The sequence below is a fragment of the Pongo pygmaeus genome, chromosome 4, assembly GCF_028885625.2.
Source record: "Pongo pygmaeus isolate AG05252 chromosome 4, NHGRI_mPonPyg2-v2.0_pri, whole genome shotgun sequence".
In the NCBI taxonomy this organism is placed as follows: domain Eukaryota; kingdom Metazoa; phylum Chordata; class Mammalia; order Primates; family Hominidae; genus Pongo; species Pongo pygmaeus.
In genome coordinates this window covers 146,151,453-146,178,356 of record NC_072377.2, presented here as the reverse complement: position 1 = coordinate 146,178,356, position 26,904 = coordinate 146,151,453, and the positions used below count along the sequence as shown (strand labels likewise).

The window sequence follows — 26,904 nt, the reverse complement described above, 5'->3', positions numbered from 1 at the left end:
ACACTGGGGATATGGCAGTAAGCAGGGAGGGTCCTAGGAGGGTCCTAGGAAGCTTATTTATTACCCATCTCTTAGGTAATAAATAAGAAAACAAATATAGTCTGTTCTTGTTATTTGTGGTAGTTATGCTCTAAGTCACTGCAAACATTTAATTAGTGAATACTGAATCACTGCCCCAGAGGAAATACAGGGTTAGCTTCCTGCTAGCCTCTGGTTACAATAACATTTCAGTCACGTGATCAATATGTATCCTTGTTTTATGTGTTTTTCTGTGTAAAGAGACCTTATTTTATACATATTGTTTGATTTGTTAACACTGAACTCAAGGCCAACAGCACTGTAACTCATGCCTGAAGGAAGCTAATCTAACACATGTATTTTCTCTGTAAGGCATGTCACACCTTTCTCACATGTAGAAACACTAGACAGCATTTCAGCACTATACTTGGGCCATTTTAAACAGTGAAGTCACCAACAAAAGCACAAAAATATGGCTCTAAATACACCATTAAAAGGATACACTTGTTTAGAGTAAGAACATGCACATTGGGGAGGGGACTTAAATTTTTCTTCACTCTGTTGAAAAATGATGATGAAAATGCCAAAAGTATTGACTTTGGGGTTACAAATAACATTTAGCAAGTAGGAGAATGTGCAGATATGGAATCCACAGATAATGAGGATGGACTATAAAGTGATTTCAGAGAGTGCTATTTAAAAATAAAAGTGGTGAGGAGATACAGTGTGATGGGGGTTGTTACTTGTGACAGTGAGGTCAGGGAAGGACTTTCTGAGGATGAGGACTCCAGCAGAGACCTAAGAATCAAGACCACGGAGGCATAGATCTCCCCCTCTCTGAATCCCATGCCCCCATCAGCCACATACCACATAGGGAGGCCACAGATGGGCCGTGGTGGGTGGTGGTAGCCTTTGCACCATGGTGAGCAGAGATGGCTGGCTCTCCTCAGGGCTCCGGCTGGAAGGTGTATACCGGAAAGGGGGCGCTCGTGCCCGCAGCCTGAGACTCCTGGCTGAGTTCCGTCGGGATGCCCGGTCGGTGAAGCTCCGACCAGGGGAGCACTTTGTGGAGGATGTCACTGACACACTCAAACGCTTCTTTCGTGAGCTCGATGACCCTGTGACCTCTGCACGGTTGCTGCCTCGCTGGAGGGAGGCTGCTGGTATTCCTAAGATCCCTGAGAACCAAGGCCCAACCAGGATCTCTGCCTTCCCCCACCAGAATCCATGGTTTGGCAGCCCTCCTCCCCATCACTTCCCACCCTGGGGGATCATCCAGAGACTTGGCTCGGGGGGAGGTGGGAAGGGGGCAGAGACACATCCATCCTGCATTTGTGTCTAAAAATCCCTCCCTCCATACCAGCTGCCACTCTTTCTTCCTGGGTCCTCCCCAACCCTCCTCCATTCCATCCCCAGAGCTGCCCCAGAAGAATCAGCGCCTGGAGAAATATAAAGACGTGATTGGCTGCCTGCCACAGGTCAACCGCCGCACACTGGCCACCCTCATTGGGCATCTCTATCGGTCAGTATGGCTAGACCCTCTGCAGGACCCTTCCTCACTTCAATCTGACCCTGCACTTTCATTCATTTATTCATTCATTCATTCATTTGTTCATTCCACAAACAGTTGTTAAGTGAAGGTATCATAGCACTAAGGTTCAGAGAATGGATTTGAGGGATCAGGCAGACCTAGGCTTTAATCTGGTGCCGTCATTCTAGCTGTGTGACTTTGCATAAGTTACTTGTTCTCTCTGGGCCTCAATTTCTTCATTTCTAAAAGGAAATAATGGATGATGTAATGAATCATATCCACCTCATAGTTTATGAGAGAGTTAAATGAAAGCTGGGTGCATGGTGTCTCACGCCTGTAATCCCAACACTTTGGGAAGCTGAGGTGGGCGGATCACCTAAGGCCAGGAGTTCAAGACTAGCCTGGCCAACATGGGGAAACCCAGCCTCTACTAAAAATACAAAAATTAGCCCGGCGTGGTGGTGCATACCAGTAATCTCAGCTACTCAGGAGGCTGAGGCACGAGAATCGCTTGAGCACAGGAGGTGGAGGTTGCAGTGAGCCAAGATTGTACCACTTCACTCCAGCCTGGGTGACAGAGGGAGAGCCTGTCTCAAAAAAAAAAAAAAAAAGAAAAAAAAGAAAAAAAAAGAAAAAAGGAAAAAAAAGAATAAAAAGAGAGAGTTAAAATTAATAAAATTCTTACTATAGTACATGCCAGTACATCTGGCATGTCATAAGCCTTCAGAAATGGGTAGCAATCAATATTATTTTGTTTTATTATGCGATGTTAGGGAAAGGGTTAGATATAAGAAACAAAAAATGAATAAGATGCATATCTACTTTTACCAATCTGTTAGGGAGACAGACCTTTGAGCAATTCTGGGGAGAAGCCATTTCTGTCTTGCACTGATTATACTATATTACAGGGGCCAGGTGTGGTTGCTCACACCTGTAATCCCAACATGTTGGGAGGCCAAGGCAGGAGGATCATTTGAGTCCAGGAGTTGGAGACCAGCCTGGGTAACATAGTGAGACATCCCATCTCTACAAAAGATAAAAATAAATAAATAATAAAAATATACTATATTATAGGGATTGGTCAACTACAGGCCCATGGGCCAAATCCAGCTTATTGCCTATGTTTGTAAATAAAGTTTTGTACATAAAGTGTAAAGCCACACCCATTCATGTATATATTTTCTATAGCTCCTTTCATGATGCAGCAACAGAGCTGAGAGTTACAACAGAGACTGTCTGTCCTGCAAGCCTAAAATGTCTACTATCTGTCCCTTTACATAAAAAGTTTGCTGATTCTTGCCTTATCTGCCTCCCCTAGACTGGGAGCTCCTTGAGGCCAATATTGTCTTACTGCTGTATTCCAAGCACTTAGCCCAGGCATACAATAGGGACTCAATAAGTGTTTGCTGAATGAATGGCTACACTGATGAAGACCCTGGCACCCCTCTGCAGGGTGCAGAAATGTGCGGCTCTAAACCAGATGTGCACGCGGAACCTGGCTCTGCTGTTTGCACCCAGCGTGTTCCAGACGGATGGGCGAGGGGAGCACGAGGTGCGGGTGCTGCAAGAGCTCATCGACGGCTACATCTCTGTCTTTGACGTAAGGCTTTCCTGACCCCTAACCCACAACCCCTTTCCCCTACCCTTGCAGGCCAGAGACTCTGGATCCTGCTCACCCCAACAAGCCCCCAGCCCAGGCCTCTGGTGGCCGGCTACACCAGGAATCACCTCCCAGAGCCCTGGGCCTTTTTCTCCCACAACTTCACTTCCAACATCGTCACCCCCTTGGTTCTTAGCTCTTCTGGCCTCCAACCCTCTTAAACAGGTCCTCCTTGCCCTTGAGATCTTCCCTGCAGATCCTCTTCCAGCACCCCAACACTCTCTTTTGGCTCTTTCACAGATCGATTCTGACCAGGTAGCTCAGATTGACTTGGAGGTCAGTCTTATCACCACCTGGAAGGATGTGCAGGTAACTTGTCCTGACTTTAGTCTCCTGAATGGGGCAGGAGGAGACATCAGGACAGGAAGCTGACTTTCTGCCCAGTTGAGGAAGTTTCCAGCCTGTCCTTCTGGACCCTAGCACTCAGCTCTCTGGGAGACAGGGGGAACCCAATGAGAGAAGTGCTTTGGGGAGTGGGGTTTAGTTAGGGTTTGCTCCATTTGTTCCACCATGAGGATTCTTCCTGGTGATAATCTTGGCACTGGATAGTTGGTTTTGGTTTTCTGTGGGAACATCAAGTGAGACCTTACTACTAAGTGTAAAAGATCCAAGGAGGAGTTAGTAAAGTCAGAAAAAGCAGTGAGAATAGTAATAATAAATATAATAGCAAACATAGCTGAGGACTTACTATATTCCAAGTATCTCTAATCTCATGTTAGTATGATACAACTCCATGAAGTAGGTAGTCTTATTTTTTTCAAATAAAGAAACGGGCTCAACGGGTCATTTATTCAAGGTCACCCTGTAGCGAGTGGCAGAGACCAGGCAGTCTGACTCCACATCTGTCCTCCCAACCACTATGATGCCTTGGGAAGTACATATGCAGCCTAAAGATGCAGTTCTGCCACTCCCAGAGTTCTCCCTTTTAAGAGCCTGAGTGGCATTGGGGTTGGGAGGAGACCTTTGTTGGAAGAGTCGCTTATGAGGCAACACGAGGAACCCTCTGACTTTGATGTCTTTTGCATCCTTTTTTTGCCCTTCTGACTTTTTTACCCCTCCCCTCAGCTGTCTCAGGCTGGAGACCTCATCATGGAAGTTTATATAGAGCAGCAGCTCCCAGACAACTGTGTCACCCTGAAGGTTGGTCCCGAGGGGACTGGAGGGGAAATAAGAGGATAGTAGGGTTCCAGGGGCAATGGCCTGACCAGCATGGATTCACTGCTCTTGCCCTGACCCCAGGTGTCCCCAACCCTGACTGCTGAGGAGCTGACTAACCAGGTACTGGAGATGCGGGGGACAGCAGCTGGGATGGACTTGTGGGTGACTTTTGAGATTCGCGAGCATGGGGAGCTGGGTGAGTATGACCATGCCTGTGTGTTCATGCATGTGTATATGCGTGTGTGTGGTTGCGTGGTCAAGGTCATCAGTGACTTCATGATACCAAATACAATGGACTCATCCACTCATCCATGCGAGGGGACATTCAACACAGTTGACTCACTCCCTCTTTCTCAGTATTCTTCCATCTTGGTCTTAGTGACCCCCACAAGCTCGTAGTTTACCTTCTACCTTAAAGGGAGCTTCTTTTCCTCTTTTGCCCAGACTCCAAATGTTGGAGAGACCCATGGCTCAATCCTAGGCCCTTTTCTCTCATCGATCTACATTTCTCCTTGGATGAATTAACCCATTCTCATGGTTTTAAATGCCATTAATAACCTAACACCCAAATTTGTATCTCTGGCCCACATCTCTCCTCTCAGCTCCAGACTCACATATCCAAATGCCTACTCAACACCTCCACTTCTGACAAGCAACTCAAATATAAAACATCTAAGACCAATTTAGATGATTTCTAGTCCCCTTTCCTAAAAAAAAAAAAAAAAAAAAAGCCTAGGCCATTCTCCAGTTTTTCCCAACTCAGTAAATGGTACCACAATTCACCTAGTGATCAAGGCCGGAAACCTGGGAGTCCTCTGGGACTCCTCCCGTTGTGTCATCTTCATACCCAACTCACCAATTAGTCTTGTCGATTCCATTAGAATCAATCACTTCTCTCCATCTCCACTGCCACCACCATCCTAGTTGAAGTCACCATTATCTTTTTGTCTGTCAACAGTAACCACTAAAATGTGTGGCCCCAGAAAGGGGATAGCTGGACAATGTTCCATGCTTGCCTCCCTACAATCCATTTTCCATGCAGCAGCCAAGTGAACACTTCAAGCATAAATTAGCTCATATCCTTCCTATGGTTAAAACCCTTCAGTGGCTTCCCATTGAACTTAAAGTATCATTCCAGTCCCTTACCATGGCTCACATGGCCTTGAATGTCTGGTCCCTGCGTCCTCCATGCCTCATTTCACATCACCTGTTCTCGTATCTATCCTCTTTGCTGTAGCTACATTGGCTGTTTAGTTCCCCAAATACATCTTTCCTGATTGCCAGCCTTTGTTCTTGCATTTTGTCATGCTTGAAATCTTCTACCACCCAATCTTAGCATGGCTTGCTCTTCCTAACCCTTCAGATCTCTGAGTCTCATGTTCAAGTGCCACTTTTGAAAGGTCTTGCCTGACTACCCTATCTCAGTTGCTGTCCTGTTGCTCGCTCAGCTTATTGTTTCTTGCAAAGCAATTATTTGTCTGCAATTATTTTGTTGTCTGTACCCTCACTAGACTGTGTGCTTTGTGAAGGGAGGCCATGTGTATCATGCTCACCACCGTATCCCAGGGCCAGCACAATACCTGGCATAGAGACAGTGAAAAATAAATGTCTGTGGTTGGATAGTTGAATGGATGAATGAATGACTGGTGAGAGCTGGGGGCTTAGTATGGATATTCTGATTGATATATAAACCCTCACCTTTCCCCTTAAGAGCGGCCACTGCATCCCAAGGAAAAGGTCTTAGAGCAGGCCTTACAATGGTGCCAGCTCCCAGAGCCCTGCTCAGCCTCCCTACTCTTGAAAAAAGTCCCCCTGGCCCAAGCTGGCTGCCTCTTCACAGGTGAGCCTCCTTCCTCTGCCCAGCATCCCCCAGGTCTCTCCCCTAGCACCCTCCACCCAGGATTGCCCATCTATGCCCAGGTATCCGACGTGAGAGCCCACGGGTGGGGCTGTTGCGGTGTCGTGAGGAGCCACCCCGCTTGCTGGGAAGCCGCTTCCAGGAGAGGTTCTTTCTGCTGCGTGGCCGCTGCCTGCTGCTGCTCAAGGAGAAGAAAGTGAGGCCCTGGGGCCAGAGGCATGGGATGCTGGGTGGCCATGGAGAGGAGCCATGACTGCACCCACCCTCTGACTCCACAGCCCATACTCTCATCAATCTCATTGCTTCCCTGCCCCCGACTTCTGTGACCCTGTGACCATAGACCCCATTGCTTCCATGACGTCTTGACCTCATTAACCATGATCTGTCATCTCTCGATCTCACTGACTCTGTTTCTGTTCTCAGAGCTCTAAACCAGAACGGGAGTGGCCTTTGGAAGGTGCCAAGGTCTACCTGGGAATCCGCAAGAAGTTAAAGCCCCCAACACCGTGAGTTTTCTTCGCCAGCCCGCACTTCCAGGGCCTCCCTGCCTTCACCCCGCTGCCCTTTCTGACTGCCCCATCACTGTTCTTCTTTGTCTCCCAGGTGGGGCTTCACATTGATACTGGAGAAAATGCACCTGTGAGTACCTCCTGCCCTGGCTTCTCCTCTGGCCCAGCTCTGCACCCTATCTTTTATCTTCCCTCTTTCTATGCTCCATTCCTATAGCTGTGACCCTCTCTCTCCCTCTGATTCCACTCTGATCACCCCAGCTACTTGTCCTGCACTGACGAGGATGAGATGTGGGATTGGACCACCAGCATCCTTAAAGCCCAGGTGAGGGGAAGGAAAAGGCTGAGGGCTGGGTCTGTGGTCCCCCTGGGGCCCAGCTATCCTCCTCAGTGCCTTTCATGCCCACTGGTGCCAACCCCTCATGCTCCCACCAGCATGACGACCAGCAGCCAGTGGTCTTACGACGCCGTTCTTCCTCTGACCTTGCCCGTCAGAAGTTTGGCACTATGCCTTTGCTGCCTATCCGTGGGGATGACAGTGGAGCCACCCTCCTCTCTGCCAATCAGACCCTGGTAAGGCACCTCAGCCTGCCCCAACCCCTGATTCCTGTCATAACCCTTGTCACATTGCATTAGGGAGTGGTGTGCCTGCTAGCCTGGTGCCACCCTACGCTCACTGTCCCCTTCCCTTCTGCCTTCACCCCCATTCCCCACCCCTGTCTCCTGTTGCTAGTCCTCACTGTGTCTTTATGTCTTTCCCTCCCCTTGTCCCCACCCCACCTGTGTCCAGCGGCGACTACACAACCGGAGGACCCTGTCCATGTTCTTTGTGAGTATTGTGCCTGCTCCAGCGGTGTGCCTGTCAACCCTGTGTTCCTCTGTGCTGTCTGAGCCCTGGGTGGGCTGTTTTCCTCATGTAGGCCATCAGGGTGTGTGTGTGTGTGTGTGTGTGTGTGTAGGCCATCGGGGGTGTGTGTGTGTGTGTGTGTGTGTAGGCCATCGGGTGTGTGTGTGTGTGTGTGTGTGTGTAGGCCATCGGGGGTGTGTGTGTGTGTGTGTGTAGGCCATCGGGGGTGTGTGTGTGTGTGTGTGTAGGCCATCGGGGGTGTGTGTGTGTGTGTGTGTGTGTAGGCCATCAGGGTGTGTGTGTGTGTGTGTGTGTGTGTGTGTAGGCCATCAGGGTGTGTGTGTGTGTGTGTGTGTGTGTGTGTGTAGGCCATCAGGGTGTGTGTGTGTGTGTGTGTGTGTAAGCCATCAGGGGGTGTGTGTGTGTGTGTGTGTAGGCCATCGGGGGGTGTGTGTGTGTGTGTGTGTGTAGGCCATCGGGGGGTGTGTGTGTGTGTGTGTAGGCCATCGGTGGGGGGGGTGTGTGTGTGTATAGGCCATCAGGGTGTGTGTGTGTGTGTAGGCCATCGGGGGTGTGTGTGTGTATGTAGGCCATCAGGGTGTGTGTGTGTGTGTGTGTGTAGGCCATCAGGGTGTGTGTAGGCCATCAGGGGGTGTGTGTGTGTGTGTGTGTGTGTGTAGGCCATCGGGGGTGTGTGTGTGTATGTAGGCCATCAGGGTGTGTGTGTGTGTGTGTGTGTGTGTGTAAGCCATCGGGGGGGGTGTGTGTGTGTGTGTAGGCCATCAGGGTGTGTGTGTGTGTGTGTGTGTAGGCCATCGGTGTGTGTGTAGGCCATCAGGGGGCGTGTGTGTGTGTGTGTGTGCGTGTAGGCCATCGGGTGTGTGTGTGTGTGTGTGTGTGTGTGTGTGTGTAGGCCATCGGGGGGGTGTGTGTGTGTGTGTAGGCCGTCGGTGGGGGGGGTGTGTGTGTGTATAGGCCATCAGGGTGTGTGTGTGTGTAGGCCATCGGGGGTGTGTGTGTGTATGTAGGCCATCAGGGTGTGGGTGTGTGTGTGTGTGTGTGAGAGAGAGAGAGAGAGAGGGAGAGGGAGAGGGACAGGACAGAGAGAGAGAGGAGGCCAGAAAGAATGAGGAAAATGAGGGATGTAAGATGCGGTAATAAAAGGAGAAAGGTTGGGCACAGTGGCTCATGCCTGTAATCCCAGCACTTTGGGAGGCTAAGGTGGGTGGATCACCTGAGGTCAGGAGTTCAAGACCAGCCTAATCAACATGGTGAAATCCCGTCTCTACTAAAAATACAAAATTAGCTGGGTGTGGTGGTGCATGCCTGTGATCCCAGCTACTTGGGAGGCTGAGGCAGGAGAATCCCTTGAACCTGGGAGGCGGAGGTTGCAGTGAGCCAAGATCACACCACTGCACTCCAGCCTAGGCAACAAGAGTGAAACTCTGTCTCAAAAAAAAAGGAGAAAGTTGTCACAGAATCTGTGAAATAGAAGGAAAGTGATGAAGTGAATGCATTTTGGAGTTAGACAGACCTGGGTTCAAACCCCAGCTCTACCATTCACTCATTATGTGATGCTGGGCAACTTACTTAACCCCTTTGCATTCAGTTGACTCTTTTGTAGTGTAACCCACTGCACAGGGTTGTTCCAGTATCATACATGCCAAGTATTTTACAGCATCTGGCCCAGAGGAAGAGCTCAGTAAATGTTAGTGATTCATAATCTGGTAACTTTAACTATGTGCCCACTCCTGCCATCCCATTCCCATCCAGCCGATGAAGTCATCCCAGGGGTCTGTGGAGGAGCAAGAGGAGCTGGAGGAGCCTGTGTACGAGGAGCCAGTGTATGAGGAAGTAGGGGCCTTCCCTGAGTTGACCCAGGACACTTCTACCTCCTTCTCCACCACACGGGAGTGGACAGTGAAGCCAGAGAACCCCCTCACCAGCCAGAAGTCCTTGGATCAACCCTTTCTCTCCAAGTCAAGCACCCTTGGCCAGGAGGAGAGGCCACCTGAGCCCCCTCCAGGCCCCCCTTCAAAGAGTGGTCCTCAGGCACGGGGGTCCCTGGAGGAACAGCTGCTCCAGGAGCTCAGCAGCCTCATCCTGAGGAAAGGAGAGACCACTGCCGGCCTGGGAAGTCCTTCCCAGCCATCCAGCCCCCAATCCCCCAGCCCCACTGGCCTTCCAACACAGACACCTGGCTTCCCCACCCAACCCCCGTGCACTTCCAGTCCACCCTCCAGCCAGCCCCTCACATGACCCTAGGACCAGCAGTCTGAGAGGGTAGGTACCAGAAGACCCTGAAGCTCTTATCATGGCACTGTTGCAGCTTCCTCTGCCCTGGCTGGAAAGACTCCAGAATCCAGTGTGGTGCTGTGGAAGGAGCACTGGACTGAAGGCTTCAGTGGCTGCGTGTCCCAGGACAGGTCATGGCCCCTCTCTGGGCCCAGCCCATTTATCTGTACCATGAGGTAACTGAAGTAAGGAGAGCAGTGAATGTCAAACTGTGTTTCTTAGAACCATAAGCCCCACATATTTTCCCTGAACAAGGGCAGCTCCTGCTTTATATATTTGATATGTAGGGGTTCTGTGAGAGATTTTGGGTTTTAAAGGAATGGTTTTACTGCATTAAAGAAAAAAAATGCTTTGGAAACCAGAGGCCTGGATGATGTTAAAGTCTATCCTGTCCCACTTCCTACATTCTGGGACTACAGTGAAGCCTGGAGTAGGGAGAGTGATTGAGTTTGGGAGCTGGGACGGGGGGAGTCAAAAATAGATGAGTAATTGTCAATAAACCTTGGAACCAAAAGACTACCATTCTCATTCATTCATTCAACAAATATGTATTGTGCACCTAACTGGTGCCAGGTCTGGGGATATAGCATGAACAAAACAAACAGGGCCTCTGCTCTTATGAATCCTCCATTGTGGAGGGGAACAGAAAATAGCAAATAAACACATAAACCAGTACTTGAACAAGTGAGTTTAGTGCTGTGAAGAAACTGAACCAAAGTGATGAGCTTGAAGAGTGATTGTGGAGGCCAGGCGCAGTGGCTCACATCTGTAATCCCAGCACTTTGGGAGGCTGAGGGGGATGGATTACCTGAGGTCAGGAGTTCGAGACTATCCTGGCCAAGATGGTGAAACCCTATCTCTACTAAAAATACAAAATTAGCGGGTTGTGGCGGCACGTGCTTGTAATCCCAGCTACTCAGGAGGCTGAGGCAGAAGAATCACTTGAACCTGGGAGGTGGAGGTTGCAGTGAGCCGAGATTGCACCATTGCACTCCAGCCTGGCAACAGAGCAAGACTCCTTCTCAAAAAAAAAAAAAGAGTGATTGTGGAGATGGCCTTTGGACTGGGTGGATGGGGAAGGCATCTGTGAAGAGTTGCAAAGTAAGGGAAAGAAGCTGTTGGAGGCGACAGATGGAATGCTGGAAGGAGGAGATTCTGGAGAAAGAAAGCAGGCATGAAGAACGCTCTGCCCTGGAAGGGACTTGGTCTACTGAGGGAACAGCAAGGAGGCTGGAGCACAGTGAGCAGACAGTGGGAGGAGAGTACAGGCTGAAGTAAGAAAGACCAGCAGGGTCTTCCATGCGTACCCTTGAAGGCCATGGATTCTATTTGGATTTTATTCTGAAGCAAGTGCATTTTAAGCAAGTAAATTATGAGATCTTATTTCCCTTTAAAAAAGAAAAAAAAGGTTGATCACTCTGAGTGCTGTGTGAACAGTGGGTTGGGGTGAGGGCAGTGTGGAAGCAAGGAGATCAGATATTAGACCAGAAGTCTAATAATGGGGGCTTGGACTAGGATGGTGGTCTTGGAAATTGAGGGAAGTGGATCAATAGGTTTTTGTTTGTTTATTGTTGTTTGAAATAGAACCTGTAGGACTTACTGATGGATAGAATATAGGGGTATTAGAAGGCACACTGACTCTGGGTTTCTGACTTAACTGACTGGAAGAAATGCGGTGCCATTTAAAACGTTATGGGGGGAGGATCACGTTGAAGGAGCTTTAAAAGCTTTAAAAGTTGAGGTTCCTATTAGATATACTAGCAGAGGTGTCAGTGGGGAGTTGGAATGTGAATCTGGAGTTTTGAGCCATGTCAGGGGTACTGGGACAGGTGCCTGGGCCAAAGAAGCTTAGGTGAGGAGGATGAGGAATTGGGGAGAGGCTCCTCAGGAAGCAGTGCTAGGGCTGGAAGATCCTAAAGGTGGCAGGGGCTTCCTGCGCATCTCCCAGCTCTCGCCGACTCATTGGTATCGTTTAGTTTTCAGTGGGGCCCAGTCTTTTTCCCTTTGGGCCTGGTTCCTTCCTGGATCCAGGTATCTTTCTCACCCCGCTCACACCGGCTTTTCCAGTTAAGCGGGAATTAGGAAAAGGTCTGGGACCAGCCCTCTCTTCGTCAGATGCATCTTTGCTCAGGTGCCCAGTGACTCAGTTTCCCTGGTCACACATTGAATTCCTCGCCATTCCTCATCATTAGCTCGAGGACTGGGGATCTACATATGCAAATGAATAATTATAAATAATTACAGGCCGAATCATTGGCTACACTACAAATAGAACTTAGGCGTCTTGACTCAGATGCCTGGGGTTCTTCCCACCGCCCAGCGGACGCTGCGTCCGCCCCGCCACCCGGACCCTTCCGGCGTATTCGCAGCAGTAACAGGTTTAGTTTCTCGGTGGCCCCCTCTCGCTTCCGCGCCCTGCGCCGTCGCCGGACAAGTCGTAGGCGGGCAGAGGGCGGGGCCTGACCTGGCCTGGGGCGGGGCTCCATAGTGGGCGGGGCTTCCTCGAGTTCCGGAGTCCAGTCGCTGGCCGCCTTGCTGGAGCGGACATGCAGCCGCCGCCCCGAAAAGTGAGCTTGGCCCTGAATGGGGGACTCCTGGCGGGCTGGGGGAACGGAGAGAGCTAAGGGGGCATCCGACTTGGGGTAGGAGACGGGAAGTCGGAAGGGGTCAGACCCTAAACCAGAAGTAACAGAGGAAAGAGCTCAGCCCCCCCGGCCCCGCCCCCTCACCGCTCCCTGCGCGGAGTGTTTTTTAGGTCCTTGCGCTGGGGTCTTCATCCTCTCTTTGCCACCACAGGTGAAGCCGGCCCAGGAGGTGAAGCTTCGCTTCCTGGAACAGCTGAGCATCCTTCAGACCCGGCAGCAGAGGGAGGCGGATCTGCTGGAGGACATCAGGTAGCCCCCCCAACCCCCTTCATTTACACTCATCTTCGTCGTTGTGCGCCACTTCTCCCCAATATACATGTGCTGGGGTGGAGGAACAGGGGCCAAGAGCTCCCCAGCCGACCCATCCACAGCCCTCACCCTAGGCCTGGCCTCTCCAGATACTGGATAGGAATGCTCCCCCACCTAACCCCCCCCAACCCCCTCCCACCCACATAAACACACAGGAACCCTCCCTCAAAGCCCTTGACCCCACACCACTACCCCCAACCCCACAATCAACCTTAGGGCAGAATCCCTCTCCCTCTTCCAGACCTGTTAGAAGGCTGGCAGACATCGTACCCAGGCCCCCATCAGTCTTCACCTCTAAGCCTACAGATGAACCTCTGGGGTGGGGAGGATCCTGCTGGGGCCCGGGGCAGTAAGGTGAGGGTTTCCTGTGTTGCAGCTGCCCGAGGTGATCTCAAGGACTCCCATCAGTCCTATTCCCTCTGGGTGTAGTTACACTCTAGGAACCTGGCTCCCCACAACCGCTCCCTCCTGCCCAGAGTAGAGGACTGAGGATGGGAGAACAGGACCAAACATAACCTTATCCCCCACCTCACCCACCACCTGCAATCTCCGCAGATCCTACAGCAAGCAGAGGGCAGCCATTGAACGGGAGTATGGGCAGGTATGGGACTTTTCTCTGGACCTTACCTCTTGTTCCAGCCTCTCTTACATCACCAGTAATGTCTGTCCATACCTATCCCTGTTGTGGTCAAGAGCAGATGCCTAGAGTCAAGCAGACTGGTGTCAGATCCGTGTTGTGTAATTATAGCCATGTGATCTTGGACAAGTTACTTAACCTTTCTTGACCTCAGTTTCTTTCTCTGTGAAATGGGAATAATAATAATACCTTACCTTCATGTAGGGTTGTTATAAGGATTAAACAAATTAATGACTATAAGGCATTTAGCAAAGCAAGTGGCACATAATGTACCCAAAGAATGGTATGATTATACTCTGATCTCATATTCTGCCAGTTGGGGTGGGTCTTTGAAAGGGAACTTGGTTCTGTGATGGCTTTTTCACTAGGCACTCCAGAAACTGGCTGGCCCATTCCTGAAGAGGGAAGGGCACCGGAGCAGTGAGATGGACAGCAGGTGGGCCCTATGGAGGGGGAGGGCCACAGGGGCCAAAAAGTGATGGGGAGCTCAGCTCCAGGAACCTGTGGGGATGAAGGCCTAGCAAGTGGGGAGGGCACGTGAGCTGTAGGTAGAGCTGACACAGCAGCAGCAGAGGAGCTGACCCAGCAAGGACACTGTGGGTAGGGTGGAGGGCAGGAGTGAGGCTTGTGGCTGAGCTAATGGGCTGATCGATTGATGAGCTCCCAGACAAGGGAGGATGGGAAAGCACTCTGTCTCCCATGGTGTTGGTCAGGGGGCGGGGGGCGGGGGTGGTCTCATGAAGCTGTGGAGTGCTCTCCTCCTCAACACAGACCTTCTTTGGGGAGGGGCAGGACAGTGTTCGGTGCCTGGCGCTGCCTGCTGGATGCCACTGTGGCTGGGGGCCAAACCCGGCTCCAGGCGTCCGACCGATACCGTGACCTAGCAGGGGGTACAGGGCGGAGCGCCAAGGAGCAGGTGCTTAGGAAGGTATGGCTCAGAGGTTGGGGTGAAGGAAGAGCTGGCTTGGGACCAAAGGTGGTCTAGGTCAGGACTTTGTGTATGCATCCCAATAGGGAACAGAGAACCTCCAGAGGGCACAGGCTGAGGTGCTGCAGTCTGTCCGGGATCTGAGCCGAAGTCGGAAGCTGTATGGGCAGCGGGAACGTGTGTGGGCCTTGGCACAGGAGAAGGCAGCTGATGTCCAGGCCAGGTGGGGTCATGGAGAGTGAGGAAGCCCAAGGTTGGGGAACAGGGAGGTGGGGCTGTCTAGGGGTGGAGCCAAGTCACCAAAGCTGGGCCTGACTCTGATCTCATATTCTCCTACTTGGGGTGGGCCTGACTCCTTTCTCTCATCTGCACAGGCTAAACCGAAGTGACCATGGGATCTTCCACTCTCGGACCAGTCTCCAGAAACTGAGCACCAAGGTTCGAGGGATGAGGGCATGAGTGGGGGCAGGGAAGAGGCGGGCAGAGTAGTCTAGTGGTTTGGAACCTAGGTGCATATGTATGAAAGACTGGGTTGAATCCAGGCTCTCCTACTTCCTGGGTGGGTAACCTTGGTTAATTTACTTCATCTCTTGAGCCTTATTTTCTTCTATAAAATGGAAAGAATACCCTTCTTTTTCAGTCCTTTAATATGCATTTATTGAGGATCTGTATGTACTAAGCACTGTTCTAGACACTATGGATACAGTGGAGAACACTACCAATGGAGTTCCTGCCCTCACAGTCTGGTTAAGAGAGACAGACAGCAAATAAATACTTAGATTAAGATGAAAATAAAACAAGGTACTATGATAAAGAATAACAAGGGGGTAGAATTTAGAGGGAGGCCTCTCTGAATAGGTGGCCTAACTGTCAAGAAGGAGCTGGCCTTGCAAAGATCTAGGGGAAGAACTTTCCAGAGAGAAGAAATGGTGAGTGCAAAGGCTCTGAGGTGGGAATAACTTTGTAGGCTCGAGGAACTGAGAGAAGGCCAGTATGGCTGGAGTACTGTGAGCAAGGGAACAAGCACTTGAAAAGAGGTCAGAGAGGTTGCGGGGGCCAGCTCATATTGAACCTGGTGGACCATGGTAAGGAACAGTGGATTTTATTTTAAATGCGTGCAGAAGGCACTAGAGGATTTTGAGCAGGAGTTGTGAGTATGCAACATTTTAGTGCAGTGCCAGGCACATAGTAAGCACTCAATAATGTGAGAATCCATTCTGGATCTGGCTTCTCAATTGGTCTTGGAAGGACTCTGGGGGTCTAGGGCTTCCTATTGACATCAGTTTACCCTCCTAGCTGTCCGCCCAGTCAGCCCAGTACTCCCAGCAGTTGCAAGCAGCCCGCAATGAGTACCTGCTTAACTTGGTGGCTACCAATGCTCACCTCGACCATTACTACCAGGAGGAACTGCCAGCTCTGCTCAAGGCCAGTTTTAACCCAGACACCCCTGTCCCTCAGCAAGGAGGGAAAGGAGGACCTCCCCCTGCTTCTTGATCCCCATGACAGTGGGTGGTGCAGGGGATCTTGTCTGCTTAAAGTGGGTAGATGATACATACATGGGCTCTGGTTCTGCTCCTAGCTGGCTGCATGGCATTGTACAGTACACTTAAACCCTTCCGAACCCCAGATTCCTCATCAGGGATAACCCTTTCTCTGCCTATCTTATAGCACTAGTGGGGCTCAAAGGAGAGAATGGATGTGAACGTGTGTTTTAAACTTCTAAGTGCTCTGCACACGAGGGCCTTTCTCATGTAGAATGTCTTCTCTCCTCCTTCCTATACCTCATGCCCATCACCCGTGAAATCTGGAACGAGCCTATTTTACAGTAGAGGTCTGGTAGAGGTCTGGGGGAAGGGTGGTGTCAGTATCTTGGGGTTCTCTCTAGGCCCTGGTCAGTGAGCTGTCAGAGCACTTGAGGGACCCCCTGACCTCCCTGAGCCGCACTGAGCTGGAAGCCACAGAGGTCATCCTGGAGCATGCCCACCGCGGGGAGCAGACAACCTCCCAGGTGAGGGCTGTGGCCTCTAAGAGCTTCCCCAGGGATCCTTTTTACCCTTCCCTCCCAATGCAGCCCTCTTTGCTTCACACATTGTCCTTTTTCTTCCAAGAAGTGCTAGGGACAGGATTGGAGAGTGAGTCAGTGAATGAGTGACTTTGACTTTTCCCAACCCCTAGGTAAGCTGGGAGCAAGACCTGAAGCTGTTTCTTCAGGAGCCTGGCGTATTTTCCCCCACCCCACCTCAGCAGTTTCAGCCAGCAGGGACTGATCAGGTGAGATCTTCCTGCTTGTTGGAACCAGGCCACATATAAAGGCGACTATGATTTAGGCCTCCTCCATTATCTTTGTCTTTGTGTTAACTTAGTGAGTGTTACACCATGGAGGGGGGTTTCAGAACTCCAGCTCACCTCCCTCCCAACAGGATACACACACACACAAAAAAACACACCTCAGTCCACCTTTCAGTCACTTGACTGCACCATCCTCTTCATTCTACCTCTGTCCCTCGACCTGGATCCCATTTCTGAAGCTGTGTATCTCTGTGTCCACATTACCTGTGTCCATGACCGTAGGCATGTGCCCCTTTCTCTTTGTCCTTGTCCTTGGAGGTCAAGACAGAGTGGAAAAAGGAGGGAACTGGAGAGAAGGAGCAGCCTCAGTCCTCCTCACAGCACCCCCTGACCCATTCAGGTGTGTGTCCTGGAGTGGGGAGCAGAAGGCGTGGCTGGCAAAAGTGGCCTGGAGAAAGAGGTTCAGCGCTTGACCAGCCGAGCTGCCCGTGACTACAAGATCCAGAACCATGGGCATCGGGTGAGGTGGGGGGCACAGGTGTCATGTGCACCTTCTTGTCTCAGCAAGAAAAGCTGAGAGAGGGGACCTTGGAGCCATTGAGGGTGTCATGGAGCTACAGAGGGGAGGGAAAGGTATTTTAAGGTAACAGTGTGGCACAGTAGTTAAGAGCACAGTTTTTGGAGCTAGACCGACATAGGTTCAAATTCTCTTCTGTTGTTTCCTAGTTCTGTAACCCTGGGTAAGGAAGTGACTTAACCTCTCTGGACTTCAATTTCCTCATCACTAAAATAGGGCCAATAATAGCGCCCACCTCATAGGGAAGATTAAATGACATAATGTATGTGATGCAACTAGCAAAGTACCAGGCCCATAGTAAGTCATGCCCCACAGTATTTCCACCCACCCCTGTTCTCTGCCTTCCCAACCAGGTACTGCAACGACTGGAGCAGAGGCGGCAGCAGGCTTCAGAGCGGGAGGCTCCAAGCATAGAACAGAGGTTACAGGAAGTGCGAGAGAGCATCCGCCGGGCACAGGTGAGGCACACCCCTGAGGTTAGGGATCCCACCTTCTCAGGCAAGCCCCACTCCCTCTACTCCTCTTTCTGATGGTGGGAGGAAGGAAGGGAGAAGCAGAGAGTAGACACTGCCGTCAGCTAGGTTCCACTAACTTACTTCCTCTCCGTGGCAGGTGAGCCAGGTGAAGGGGGCTGCCCGGCTGGCTCTGCTGCAGGGGGCTGGCTTAGATGTGGAGCGCTGGCTGAAGCCAGCCATGACCCAGGCCCAGGATGAGGTGGAGCAGGAGCGGCGGCTCAGCGAGGCTCGGCTGTCCCAGAGGGACCTCTCTCCAACCGTGAGCTCCTCCCCCAACACTACCCATCCTTACTTAGAAGGGAAAAACTCCAGTGGAAGGCAAACCCTATAAAACGGGAATCACAGTTGTGCCTAACTCAAAGGGTTATTGCGAGGCTTAAGTGAAATCATTCATGTATCATTCTTTGCATAATTTCTGGCATAGAGTCCTCAGTAAATTTTTATTATGAGCATAATAGAATGATTAAGAAGTAGGGTTCTGGGGCAGTCTGTAAGGGCTTTGAGTACCAGCCACTCCACTTGTGAGCTGTGCAATCTCGAAAAGTGACTTAACCTTTCTGAACCCCAGTTTCCTCATAAATAAAGTGAGGTTAATAGTTGTGGAAAACTATTAACACTGGGTCATTATGAAGATTAAATGAGACAATATACACAAGATACTTTGCATTGTACCTGGCACATAGTACGCACTCAATTACTGTAACTCTGCTATTACTGTTAGTATTATCCTGCTCTGTGGTGCCTGTGGTTGTGTACATGGTGAGTGGATGGGTGCAACTGCTTTGGAGGGGGATCCATGGTGTCCTTTAGGGGAAAGATGGAAGAGTGGGAGATAGAACCAGTGCTTGAGAGTGGGCCCCATATGAGGTCTGTTCTTTGCCCCTCTAGGCTGAGGATGCTGAGCTTTCTGACTTTGAGGAATGTGAGGAGACGGGAGAGCTCTTTGAGGAGCCTGCCCCCCAAGCCCTGGCCACTAGGCCCCTCCCCTGCCCTGCACATGTGGTATTTCGCTATCAGGTATGAATGGGGGTGGGGACCTCTGATGGCCAAGGGTCGGGGACAGCCAAGTCCTGAATCCTTCATGTGTGGCCCAGGCAGGGCGTGAGGATGAGCTGACAATCACGGAGGGTGAGTGGCTGGAGATCATAGAGGAGGGAGATGCTGACGAATGGGTCAAGGTGGGTATGGGACCCTGGGCTCTGACCTTGGGTTGGGGGCAGTAGGAGGGACTTCTCTGTGGCCTCCATAGACCCTTCTAGGCAAAGCTAGAAGCCTGAGTAGAAGAGAGCCAGGGTCATGGACTGCTGAGGTAAGTCTAATATCTGTTCACATTGCTGGGTGAGCAGGCTCGGAACCAGCACGGCGAGGTAGGCTTTGTCCCTGAGCGGTATCTCAACTTCCCGGACCTCTCCCTCCCAGAGAGCAGCCAAGACAGTGACAATCCCTGCGGGGCAGAGCCCACAGGTAAGAAAGGGAAATTTTGAGTTGGGGACCCTGGGTATGGAGAAGAATTGTTAGGGGTTGTAGCCCTGGGGTGTCACGGTCCTGGGGCACCGCCACCCACCTCCCTCTCACCGTCTCTCCTGGGCCTCTGTAGCATTCCTGGCACGGGCCCTGTACAGCTACACCGGACAGAGTGCAGAGGAGCTGAGCTTCCCTGAAGGGGCACTGATCCGTCTGCTGCCCCGGGCCCAAGATGGAGTAGATGACGGCTTCTGGAGGGGAGAATTTGGGGGCTGTGTTGGGGTCTTCCCCTCCCTGCTGGTGGAAGAGCTGCTTGGCCCCCCAGGGCCACCTGAACTCTCTGACCCTGAGCAGGTGAGGCTTACCTTCTCCCTGAACTCCCCAGGCACCTCTGGGTTGACCCTCCCACCCCAATAAAGCCTCATATTCATCTTAATGCCCCCTCTGCTCCCCAGGTTTACCTCCTATAGTGGCCTGGGCCTCCCCATCTCCTATGGGGGGGCAGGGGAAAGGGAAACCAAGGCAGCCTTCATAGGAGTTTGGGGGTCCTACTTTAGTGCTGGATAGATCTGAGTTCAAATTTCTATTGTATGACTTGGGCAATGATTTAACCTCTCTGAGCTTGTTTCTTCACATGTAAAATGGGGATAATACCTACTTTAGCAGGCTCACTGTCATGATTAGAGATAATCGAGGTAAAGCCCTTTTTTTTTTTTTTTTTTTTTTAAACAGAGTTTCCCTCTTGTTGCCCAGGCTGGAGTGCAATGGTGCGATCTCGGCTCACTGCAACCTCTGCCTCCGGGGTTCAAGCAATTCTCCTGTATCAGCCCCTTGAGGAGCTGGGATTACAGGCACGTGCCGCCATGCCCGGCTAATTTTCTATTTTTAGTCGATACGGGGTTTCTCCATTTGGTCAGGCTGGTCTCAAACTCCTGACCTCAGGTGATCCGCCTGCCTTGGCCTCCCAATGTGCTGGGATTATAGGCATGAGCCACCGCGCCCCGCCGAGGCAAAGCCTTTAGTGCAGTGGAATGCAGAAGGTGTTTCAATATAAGATATCTGTTGTTAAAATGTATATACATACAACAGAAAGAGAATAGGAGTGGGCATCAGGAGAACTGGGTTCTAGCCAGCACTCTGCCAATAACTGGCTCCGTGATTTTGGACAGCTGGCTTAACCTGGGTCTCACTTCTAACATAGGAGTCATATTATTAAAAATGCCTACCTCATGGGGTAGTGGTGAGGATTGAATGAATTAGTACACGTGAAGTGCCAGCAGAACACTTGAGACATAGTAAACATAAGCGTTCAATACATATTGGCTGTTGAAATATTTGTCAGCTACACCCCCCACCTGAATGCAAGCATTTGGCCACTTCCTGTATTGGGAAGTGATGAGGAAGGAACTGGAGATGGGATGAGAGGAAAAGCTGGTAAAACCTCCCCGCATGCCAGGAATAACTCTGTGCCCACCCCACCTCCAGATGCTGCCGTCCCCTTCTCCTCCCAGCTTCTCCCCACCTGCACCTACCTCTGTGTTGGATGGGCCCCCTGCACCTGTCCTGCCTGGGGGTGAGTGGACGGAATTGGGAGCCCTGGGAGGCTAACAGACAGGAAGAAGGAGGAAGCTTGGACTCCCAGGTCACGCTCTGGTCCTCACCGTGCCCTCAGGCATCTTGCTTGGTGGAGAGCACTTGCCTGGGCTCTGGAGCCAGGCTGACTGGTTCAGGTCCTGCTCTGTCATTTCCAAGTGTGTGGTGGGATTCTGAACCCGTCTTGGCGTCAGTTTATGTTCTTTATGAGGTAAGGAAAAGGTACTAGCTCATTGAATTCTTATGAGAGTTAAAAAAGATGCCTGTGGACTACACAGCATTGTGCCTGGCACACAGTAAGTATGCAGTCACTGTTATTATTTTAAAAATTAGCTAACTTCTCTCACGGTGTCCTCCCAATATGCACCTTTTGCTCCTGGTGTCCAGATACCTAGCTTTGTATCATTATTTTTTCTGATGCCCACTTTTTATTCTTTTTTAAATGTCTATAGCAGTTTTATTTTATTATTATTTATTTTAGATTCAGGAGGTACATGTGCTTGTTTGTCATATGGATATATTGCATACTGGTGGAGATTGGGCTTCTAGTGTACCTGTTACTCAAATAGTGAACATTGTACCTGATAGGTAATTTTTCAACCCTTGTCCCTGCCTCCACTCCTACCTTTGCCCCCTTTGGAGTCCTGGGAGTCTGTTATTTCCGTCTCTATGTCCATGTGTACCCGTTGTTTAGCTCCCACTTATAAGTGAGAACATGCAATATTTGGTTTTCTGTTTCTGAGTTAATTCACTTAGGATAATGGCATCCAGCTCCATTCATGTTGCTGCAGAGGACATGATTTCATTCTTTTTTATGGCTGTGGAATGCCTGCCTTTTCTAAAACCTTCTGGTACTTCCACCTTGTCCACAAGGAGTCTCCCTCCCTGGAGTTACCACCATCTTCACCACCCCAAGTTCACTTTGCATGACTTAGCACTTAGTCATTTATTGTGTTTGTTGAGGTTTCATTATTGGTTTCTTGACAGCCATTGGGGGTGGGAGCACTATGTATCCTATCTCCCTTTGTTTTGTACCTTGAGCAGAGCTGATTATACAGCAGTTGCCCAATAAATGTTGAGGACAGTGGATAGAGTGATGGGATTTTATGGTCTAGGATGGTGACCATTAATTTAACAAATATTAATAGAATGCCACTGTCCTAAGTGCTGGAGATACAGCATTGAACAAAACAAAGTCTGAAGACTGACTTGTGGTTCTTATTTCCAGACAAAGCCCTGGACTTCCCTGGGTTCCTGGACATGATGGCACCTCGACTCAGGCCGGTAAGGGCCCTTGCCTTGGAGGAGATTGTATGTAGAGGGGTTATTCCAACCAGTCCTGTTTTGTCTGCAGGGCTGAGGGAATAGACAGGGATACCCTTAAGGGAGAACTCTGGAGCACTAACTGTGTGTTCCCCACAGATGCGTCCACCACCTCCCCCGCCGGCTAAAGCCCCGGATCCTGGCCACCCAGATCCCCTCACCTGAAGGCCAGGGAAGCCTTGACCCCCAGTGATGCTGCTGTCCCTATCTTCAAGCTGTCAGACCACACCATCAATGATCCAGAACAACACAGCCAAAAGCTGGAATCTCCCTTATTTCCACCCTCACCTCCAAGGGTGGAAACTTGCCCCTTCCCATTTCTGGGGCTGGAACCCACTCCTTTTTTTCCCATTGTTCTATCATCTCTAGGACCGGAACTACTACTTTCTCTTCTGCCATCACCCTATCTAGGGTGGTGAAATGCCTGAAATCTCTGGGGCTGGAAACCACCCATCAAGGTCTCTAGTGGTTCTGGCCCACGTCTTTCCCCACCCTGGCTCCATGACCCACCCCACTCTGGATGCCAGGGTCACTGGGGTTGGGCCGGGGAGAGGAACAGGCCTTGGGAATCAGAAGGAGCTGGAGCCAGGATGCGAAGCAGCTGTAATGGTCTGAGCGGATTTATTGACAATGAATAAAGGGCACGAAGGCCAGGCCAGGCCACGGCCTGGGCCTCTTGTGCTAAGAGGGCAGGGGGCCTACGGTGCTATTGCTTTAGGGGCCCACCAGGGGCAGGGGCCTGCTCCCAGCTGCCACGCTCTATCATATGGAGCGAGGTGTTGGGGAAGGCGGGGCAGGCAGCCTGTTGCAGGCAGGGGAAGGAGAAGAGACTGAGGGGCTGTGACCTCTCCTGAGGCTCCCAGCCTGAGACTGTGCAACTCCAGGTGGAAGTAGAGCTGGTCCCTCAGCTGGGGGGCAGTGCTGTCCAGTGGAGGGGAGGGCCTTCACGTCCACCCACCCCCTGGCCCTGCCAGCTGGTAGTCCATCAGCACAGTGAAGAAGGAGATTTGGAGAAGAGGAAGAGTAACAGTGTTGCTTCCTGTTCAAGCTGTGTCCAGCTTTTCCCTTGGGGCTCCAGGACCTTCCCTACCTCCACCACCAAACCAAGGGATTTATAGCAAAGGCTAAGCCTGCAGTTTACTCTGGGGGTTCAGGGAGCTGAAAGGCTTAAGTATTTTAAATAGGTGACATGAAGATGAGATTACCTCATTTAGGGCTCAGGCAGACTCACCTCACATACTCCCTGCTCCCTGTGGTAGAGACACCTGAGAGAAAGGGGAGGGGTCAACAATGAGAGACCAGGAGTAGATCATATCAGTGCCCCCCAGAGTAGAGAGCAATAAGAGCCCAGCCCAGTGCAGTCCCGGCTGTGTTTTCCTACCTGGTGATCGGAAGTGTCTGGTTTGCTTGGCTGCCCATTTGCCTCTTGAGTGGGCAGCCCTGGGCTTGGGCCCCTCCCTCCGGCCCTCAGTGTTGGCTCTGCAGAAGCTCTGCAGTTCCCTTCAAGTGCACGAGGGGCTAGGCTGCTGTCCCTGAGTCCTCCATTCTGTACTGGGGGGCTGGCTAGGACCTGGGGCTGTGGCCTCTCAGGGGGCAGCCTCTCCATGGCAGGCATCCCTGCCTTGGGCTGCCCTCCCCCAGACCCCTGACCACCCCCTGGGTCCTGTCCCCCACCAGAGCCCCAGCTCCTGTCCGTGGGGGAGCCATCACGGTGTTCGTGCAGTCCATAGCGCTTCTCAATGTGTGTCACCCGGAACCTGGGAGGGGAGGGAACACTGGGGTTTAGGACCACAACTCAGAGGCTGCTTGGCCCTCCCCTCTGACCAGGGACATCCTGAGTTTGTGGCTACTTCCCTCTGGCCTAAGGTAGGGGAGGCCTTCTCAGATTGTGGGGCACACTGTGTAGCCTGACTTCTGCTGGAGCTCCCAGTCCAGGAGGAAAGAGCCAAGGCCCACTTTTGGGATCAGGTGCCTGATCATTGGGCCCCCTACCTCAGCCTCCCTTTCCCTGGAGCACCTGCCCCACCTGCCCACAGAGAACACAGTGGTCTCCCCTGTCCGGGGGCGGCTTTTTCCTTCCTTGGAGCGTCCCTGACGGACAAGTGGAGGCCTCTTGCTGCGGCTGCAATGGATGCAAGGGGCTGCAGAGCCCAGGTGCACTGTGTGATGATGGGAGGGGGCTCCGTCCTGCAGGCTGGAGGTGGCATCCACACTGGACAGCAGGGAGGAGGGGAGCAAGGGTAACATTTCCATTTCCCTTCATGTTTTGTTTCTTACGTTCTTTCACATGCTCCTTAAAACCCCAGAAGCCCCAATTTCCCCAAGCCCCATTTTTTCTTGTCTTTATCTAATAAACTCAATATTAAGATGTTAGTGACCACATGTTCTTCCTCCCAGGGCTGTTTGCTAAAAAGAACATTGCTTAACCCAAAGGAGTGGCACTAGAGGTGAATGTTAGGCTTGATAATATCTAGATGAGAGATGGTTTGAAGGAATCAAGATTTCTACAAAACTTCTTTCTTCCTATAAGTTAGCCAGCTTTGCCCTTCCCCCAACCCCATACATGCAAGGAGGCTGAGAGAGGATTGTGCTGGAGGAGAGGATACTCTCCAAGGCAAGCTAAGTCATGCTGGCCCTTGTTTCCAGCTCACCTGGACAGCTGCACTGTCCCTTCTCCTTCACTGTCCCCCAGCATCTCCTTCAAGGCCTCAGCATTGGCTGAGGGAAGAAGGAAAAGAGGGAGTCAGTGGAGGTGGAGGTCAGGGCAAGAGAAGGTTGGAGAAGAGGGAGCAAGGGGCTATGCTAGACCCACCTTCATTTTGGATGATGCAGCGAACAATCCTCTCTACTGTGTCCTCATTCATGTCATCGTCCTCAGCTGAAGGATGAAAGAGATTGGCAAGGAAGCAGGAATGAGTCAGCTTTGGGGGAACATTACCTGGTGGCTCCCATCATTTATTGCTTGGGACATACCCTTTTACCTACTTGCTGTCATGCTGGACCTCAGCATTTCAGGGACCAGAAAAGATGGGGACACCAATGCAAGACCAAGACTACCATCCAGAGGACCCTTCCTGCCCATGCTGCCTTCTCTAGTTTTGCTTTCAGAGTGGTGTCACCCCACTTGCTAACTCAAGAGTGCATTACTAGGCTTCCTGAGCAGGTTTGATCAGGATTTGGCCTGGGTCTGTCGGTCAGGGAGGCAGAGGTGTGGGGAGAAGGGTGAAAGGTGACTGAGCCAGGGTCCCAGGCTTCTCACTCACGGGGCTGAAGCTGGGCATCGTCAGGCTCAGAGCCCCTCGACGTGCGGCAGCGGTAGCCCTTCTTCTTGAGCACGTGGCAGATCATGAAGCCTACCAGGCCCATGAGGAAGAAGACCAGCACAAGCAGGAAGAGCATATACAGCCCATGTTGGGGCGGTTCCAGGTCAGGCTGTGGTTCCGACATGAGGCCCTGGGGGGCGAGCGCGGGCCAGGGCGCCTCCTGGGTTTAGGGGGCTGCAGCTGGGAATGGGGGAGGGGTAGGAATGCCGTCCTCAGGATCTGAAACAGGCACGTCTAAGACGTCCGGCTGAGGTCCGGCCCCACCCCCTACCCAACCAGGGAGCTGTCCGGGCCAGGAGTGCTGTTTCGCCTTTCGGCAAGAGGTCAGCGGCAACGTAAGCTCTCTACCACGACCCTGGTCCCGTTTCCCCGACGCCCCGAGCGTTCCCCTTTCCAGCTCGTTCGCGCTTCTGTCCCTCCCAAGGACACTGCAGCACGAGATGGGACGGCATTCTTAGGCGGCGGGAGCAAAAATCGTGCCTGAGTCAGCGCCCGCACCTCCTCCGCGCCGGCCTGAGCCAGGCCTCTGCAGCCCCTTCCTCTCAGTATTCCCGCACCCCTCTCCCTTTTTGGTTTCTCCCACCCTGACCACCTGGCCCACCCGGTACCGGTGATTTGGTTCTGGTTCCGGCTTCTGCTGGGGTTCCGGCTCCAGGGGCGTCCTAGTGCGGCTCAGGGCCCCCGACGCCCTTCCGGCGCTCATCCCTTGATTCCTCCCCTCCCCCTTCGCCGCCTCACCGGCCCCGGGCTGTGGCTGCGGATACCCGCGCCGTGGCAGGCGGGGGGAGGGAAGGACAGAGAAGGATGCGGGCTGGCTGAGAGCGGCGGCAGGCTCCGGGCAACTCCGGCCCTGGGTCAGGGAGATCGCCACCGCAGCCGCCCTGGCTTCCCAAATGCCTTCGCCCGTCGCGGGCCCAGGACCACGGGGCGGAGCGCAGGTGTGCGGGGCGGAGAGCGTGAGCTCTGCGCGCGCGTGACTGCGCCGGGCCCCCCCGGGGCAATGTGCGGCGCCGAGTCTGGGTTCGGGTAGGGGACAGGCGTTCCGGCGTGGGTGTTGTCCACTGGTCTATCCGGTACGCCTGGAGCAGCTCCTGCCCTCAGATGCCCCGACCGAGCGGAGAGTCAGGAATCTTCTCCGAGGGCTGGGGGAAGCCGGCTTTCCGCACCTTTGAGGGACGGAGTGGCGGGATCTTCGGAGCTTCCTAGAGAAGTGACCACGGCCTGCGCCCTGTTTGGGGCAAGCGGCTGGATGGGATGGCTCGGCTTCCCGAGGATCTGACCCCCGGCCGGAGACAAATGGCACTCGCATCCTAGGAGCGATGCTGCCAGTTCCCTGCCCAACCCGGGACGCTCAAAGCCCCAGATCCCGGGAGAGCTGAGCCGGCCGAGGGGCGGAGCTCCCCTGGGGGCGTGGCCTGGGTGTGG

General features: G+C 52.2%; 3 protein-coding genes across 23 annotated transcripts in view; 2 read left to right on the top strand and 1 right to left on the bottom strand.

The window, feature by feature from the left end:
* ARAP3 (ArfGAP with RhoGAP domain, ankyrin repeat and PH domain 3) overlaps positions 1–10,390 on the top strand; it is a 29,476-nt gene extending 19,086 nt beyond the window's left edge. For 4 of the 8 annotated variants that reach the window (XM_063665583.1, XM_054489346.2, XM_054489347.2 and 1 more), the window contains 14 exons: positions 969–1,181; positions 1,435–1,540; positions 3,002–3,149; positions 3,450–3,518; positions 4,275–4,349; positions 4,449–4,563; positions 6,079–6,207; positions 6,288–6,421; positions 6,649–6,731; positions 6,829–6,864; positions 6,996–7,059; positions 7,170–7,307; positions 7,525–7,563; positions 9,355–10,390. In XM_063665583.1, the coding sequence (XP_063521653.1) occupies positions 969–1,181; positions 1,435–1,540; positions 3,002–3,149; positions 3,450–3,518; positions 4,275–4,349; positions 4,449–4,563; positions 6,079–6,207; positions 6,288–6,421; positions 6,649–6,731; positions 6,829–6,864; positions 6,996–7,059; positions 7,170–7,307; positions 7,525–7,563; positions 9,355–9,840 (1,835 nt within the window). In that variant the 3' untranslated portion in view covers positions 9,841–10,390. Of the gene's footprint in view, positions 1–968; positions 1,182–1,434; positions 1,541–3,001; positions 3,150–3,449; positions 3,519–4,274; positions 4,350–4,448; positions 4,564–6,078; positions 6,208–6,287; positions 6,422–6,648; positions 6,732–6,828; positions 6,865–6,951; positions 7,060–7,169; positions 7,308–7,524; positions 7,564–9,354 lie in introns of all 8 variants that reach the window. The other 4 variants (XM_063665582.1, XM_063665585.1, XM_054489348.2 and 1 more) reach the window with 4 other exon arrangements.
* Positions 10,391–12,361: 1,971 nt separating this feature from the next.
* FCHSD1 (FCH and double SH3 domains 1) lies at positions 12,362–22,848 on the top strand. Of its 4 annotated transcripts, XM_054489337.2 has the most exons (20): positions 12,362–12,443; positions 12,673–12,770; positions 13,386–13,431; positions 13,836–13,903; positions 14,260–14,395; positions 14,482–14,618; positions 14,770–14,833; positions 15,692–15,820; positions 16,281–16,403; positions 16,571–16,666; positions 17,085–17,204; positions 17,615–17,719; positions 17,874–18,035; positions 18,665–18,793; positions 18,871–18,954; positions 19,123–19,240; positions 19,374–19,594; positions 20,726–20,813; positions 22,062–22,117; positions 22,256–22,848. In XM_054489337.2, the coding sequence occupies exons 1-20, from the start codon at positions 12,423–12,425 to the stop codon at positions 22,319–22,321; spliced, it is 2,067 nt and encodes a 688-aa protein (XP_054345312.1). In that variant the 5' UTR covers positions 12,362–12,422; the 3' UTR covers positions 22,322–22,848. The 4 variants fall into 4 exon arrangements, 2 of the variants coding, with proteins under 2 accessions (XP_054345312.1, XP_054345313.1); XR_010126487.1 differs by lacking the exon at positions 22,256–22,848 and having other exon boundaries at positions 20,726–21,421; XR_010126488.1 differs by lacking the exon at positions 22,256–22,848 and having other exon boundaries at positions 20,726–21,044; positions 22,062–22,101.
* RELL2 (RELT like 2) lies at positions 22,759–26,856 on the bottom strand. 11 transcript variants are annotated; one of them, XM_063665580.1, is made up of 8 exons: positions 26,081–26,856; positions 25,420–25,659; positions 24,969–25,034; positions 24,808–24,874; positions 24,183–24,368; positions 23,538–23,913; positions 23,388–23,421; positions 22,759–23,130 (listed from the first exon to the last, which is right to left on the bottom strand). In XM_063665580.1, exons 2-7 carry the CDS (start codon positions 25,601–25,603, stop codon positions 23,389–23,391), a joined length of 912 nt encoding a protein of 303 aa, XP_063521650.1. In that variant the 5' UTR covers positions 25,604–25,659; positions 26,081–26,856; the 3' UTR covers positions 22,759–23,130; position 23,388. The 11 variants fall into 11 exon arrangements, 9 of the variants coding, with proteins under 9 accessions (XP_063521650.1, XP_063521647.1, XP_054345316.1 ...); XM_063665577.1 differs by having other exon boundaries at positions 26,088–26,832; XM_054489341.2 differs by having other exon boundaries at positions 22,759–23,162; positions 26,088–26,215.
* Positions 26,857–26,904: the final 48 nt, after the last annotated feature.

Coding starts and splice junctions, on each gene's coding strand:
- FCHSD1 (XM_054489337.2), top strand. CDS start 12,423: ATGCAGCCGCCGCCCCGAAAA. Junction 12,771..13,385: donor GATCTGCTGGAGGACATCAG/GTAGCCCCCCCA, acceptor CAATCTCCGCAG/ATCCTACAGCAAGCAGAGGG. Junction 18,036..18,664: donor AGAGGGACCTCTCTCCAACC/GTGAGCTCCTCC, acceptor TTGCCCCTCTAG/GCTGAGGATGCTGAGCTTTC.
- RELL2 (XM_054489339.2), bottom strand. CDS start 25,603: ATGTCGGAACCACAGCCTGACCTGGAACCGCCCCAACATGGGCTGTAT. Junction 25,035..25,419: donor CGATGCCCAGCTTCAGCCCC/GTGAGTGAGAAG, acceptor TTCATCCTTCAG/CTGAGGACGATGACATGAAT. Junction 23,914..24,182: donor ACTGTGTTCTCTGTGGGCAG/GTGGGGCAGGTG, acceptor CTCCCCTCCCAG/GTTCCGGGTGACACACATTG.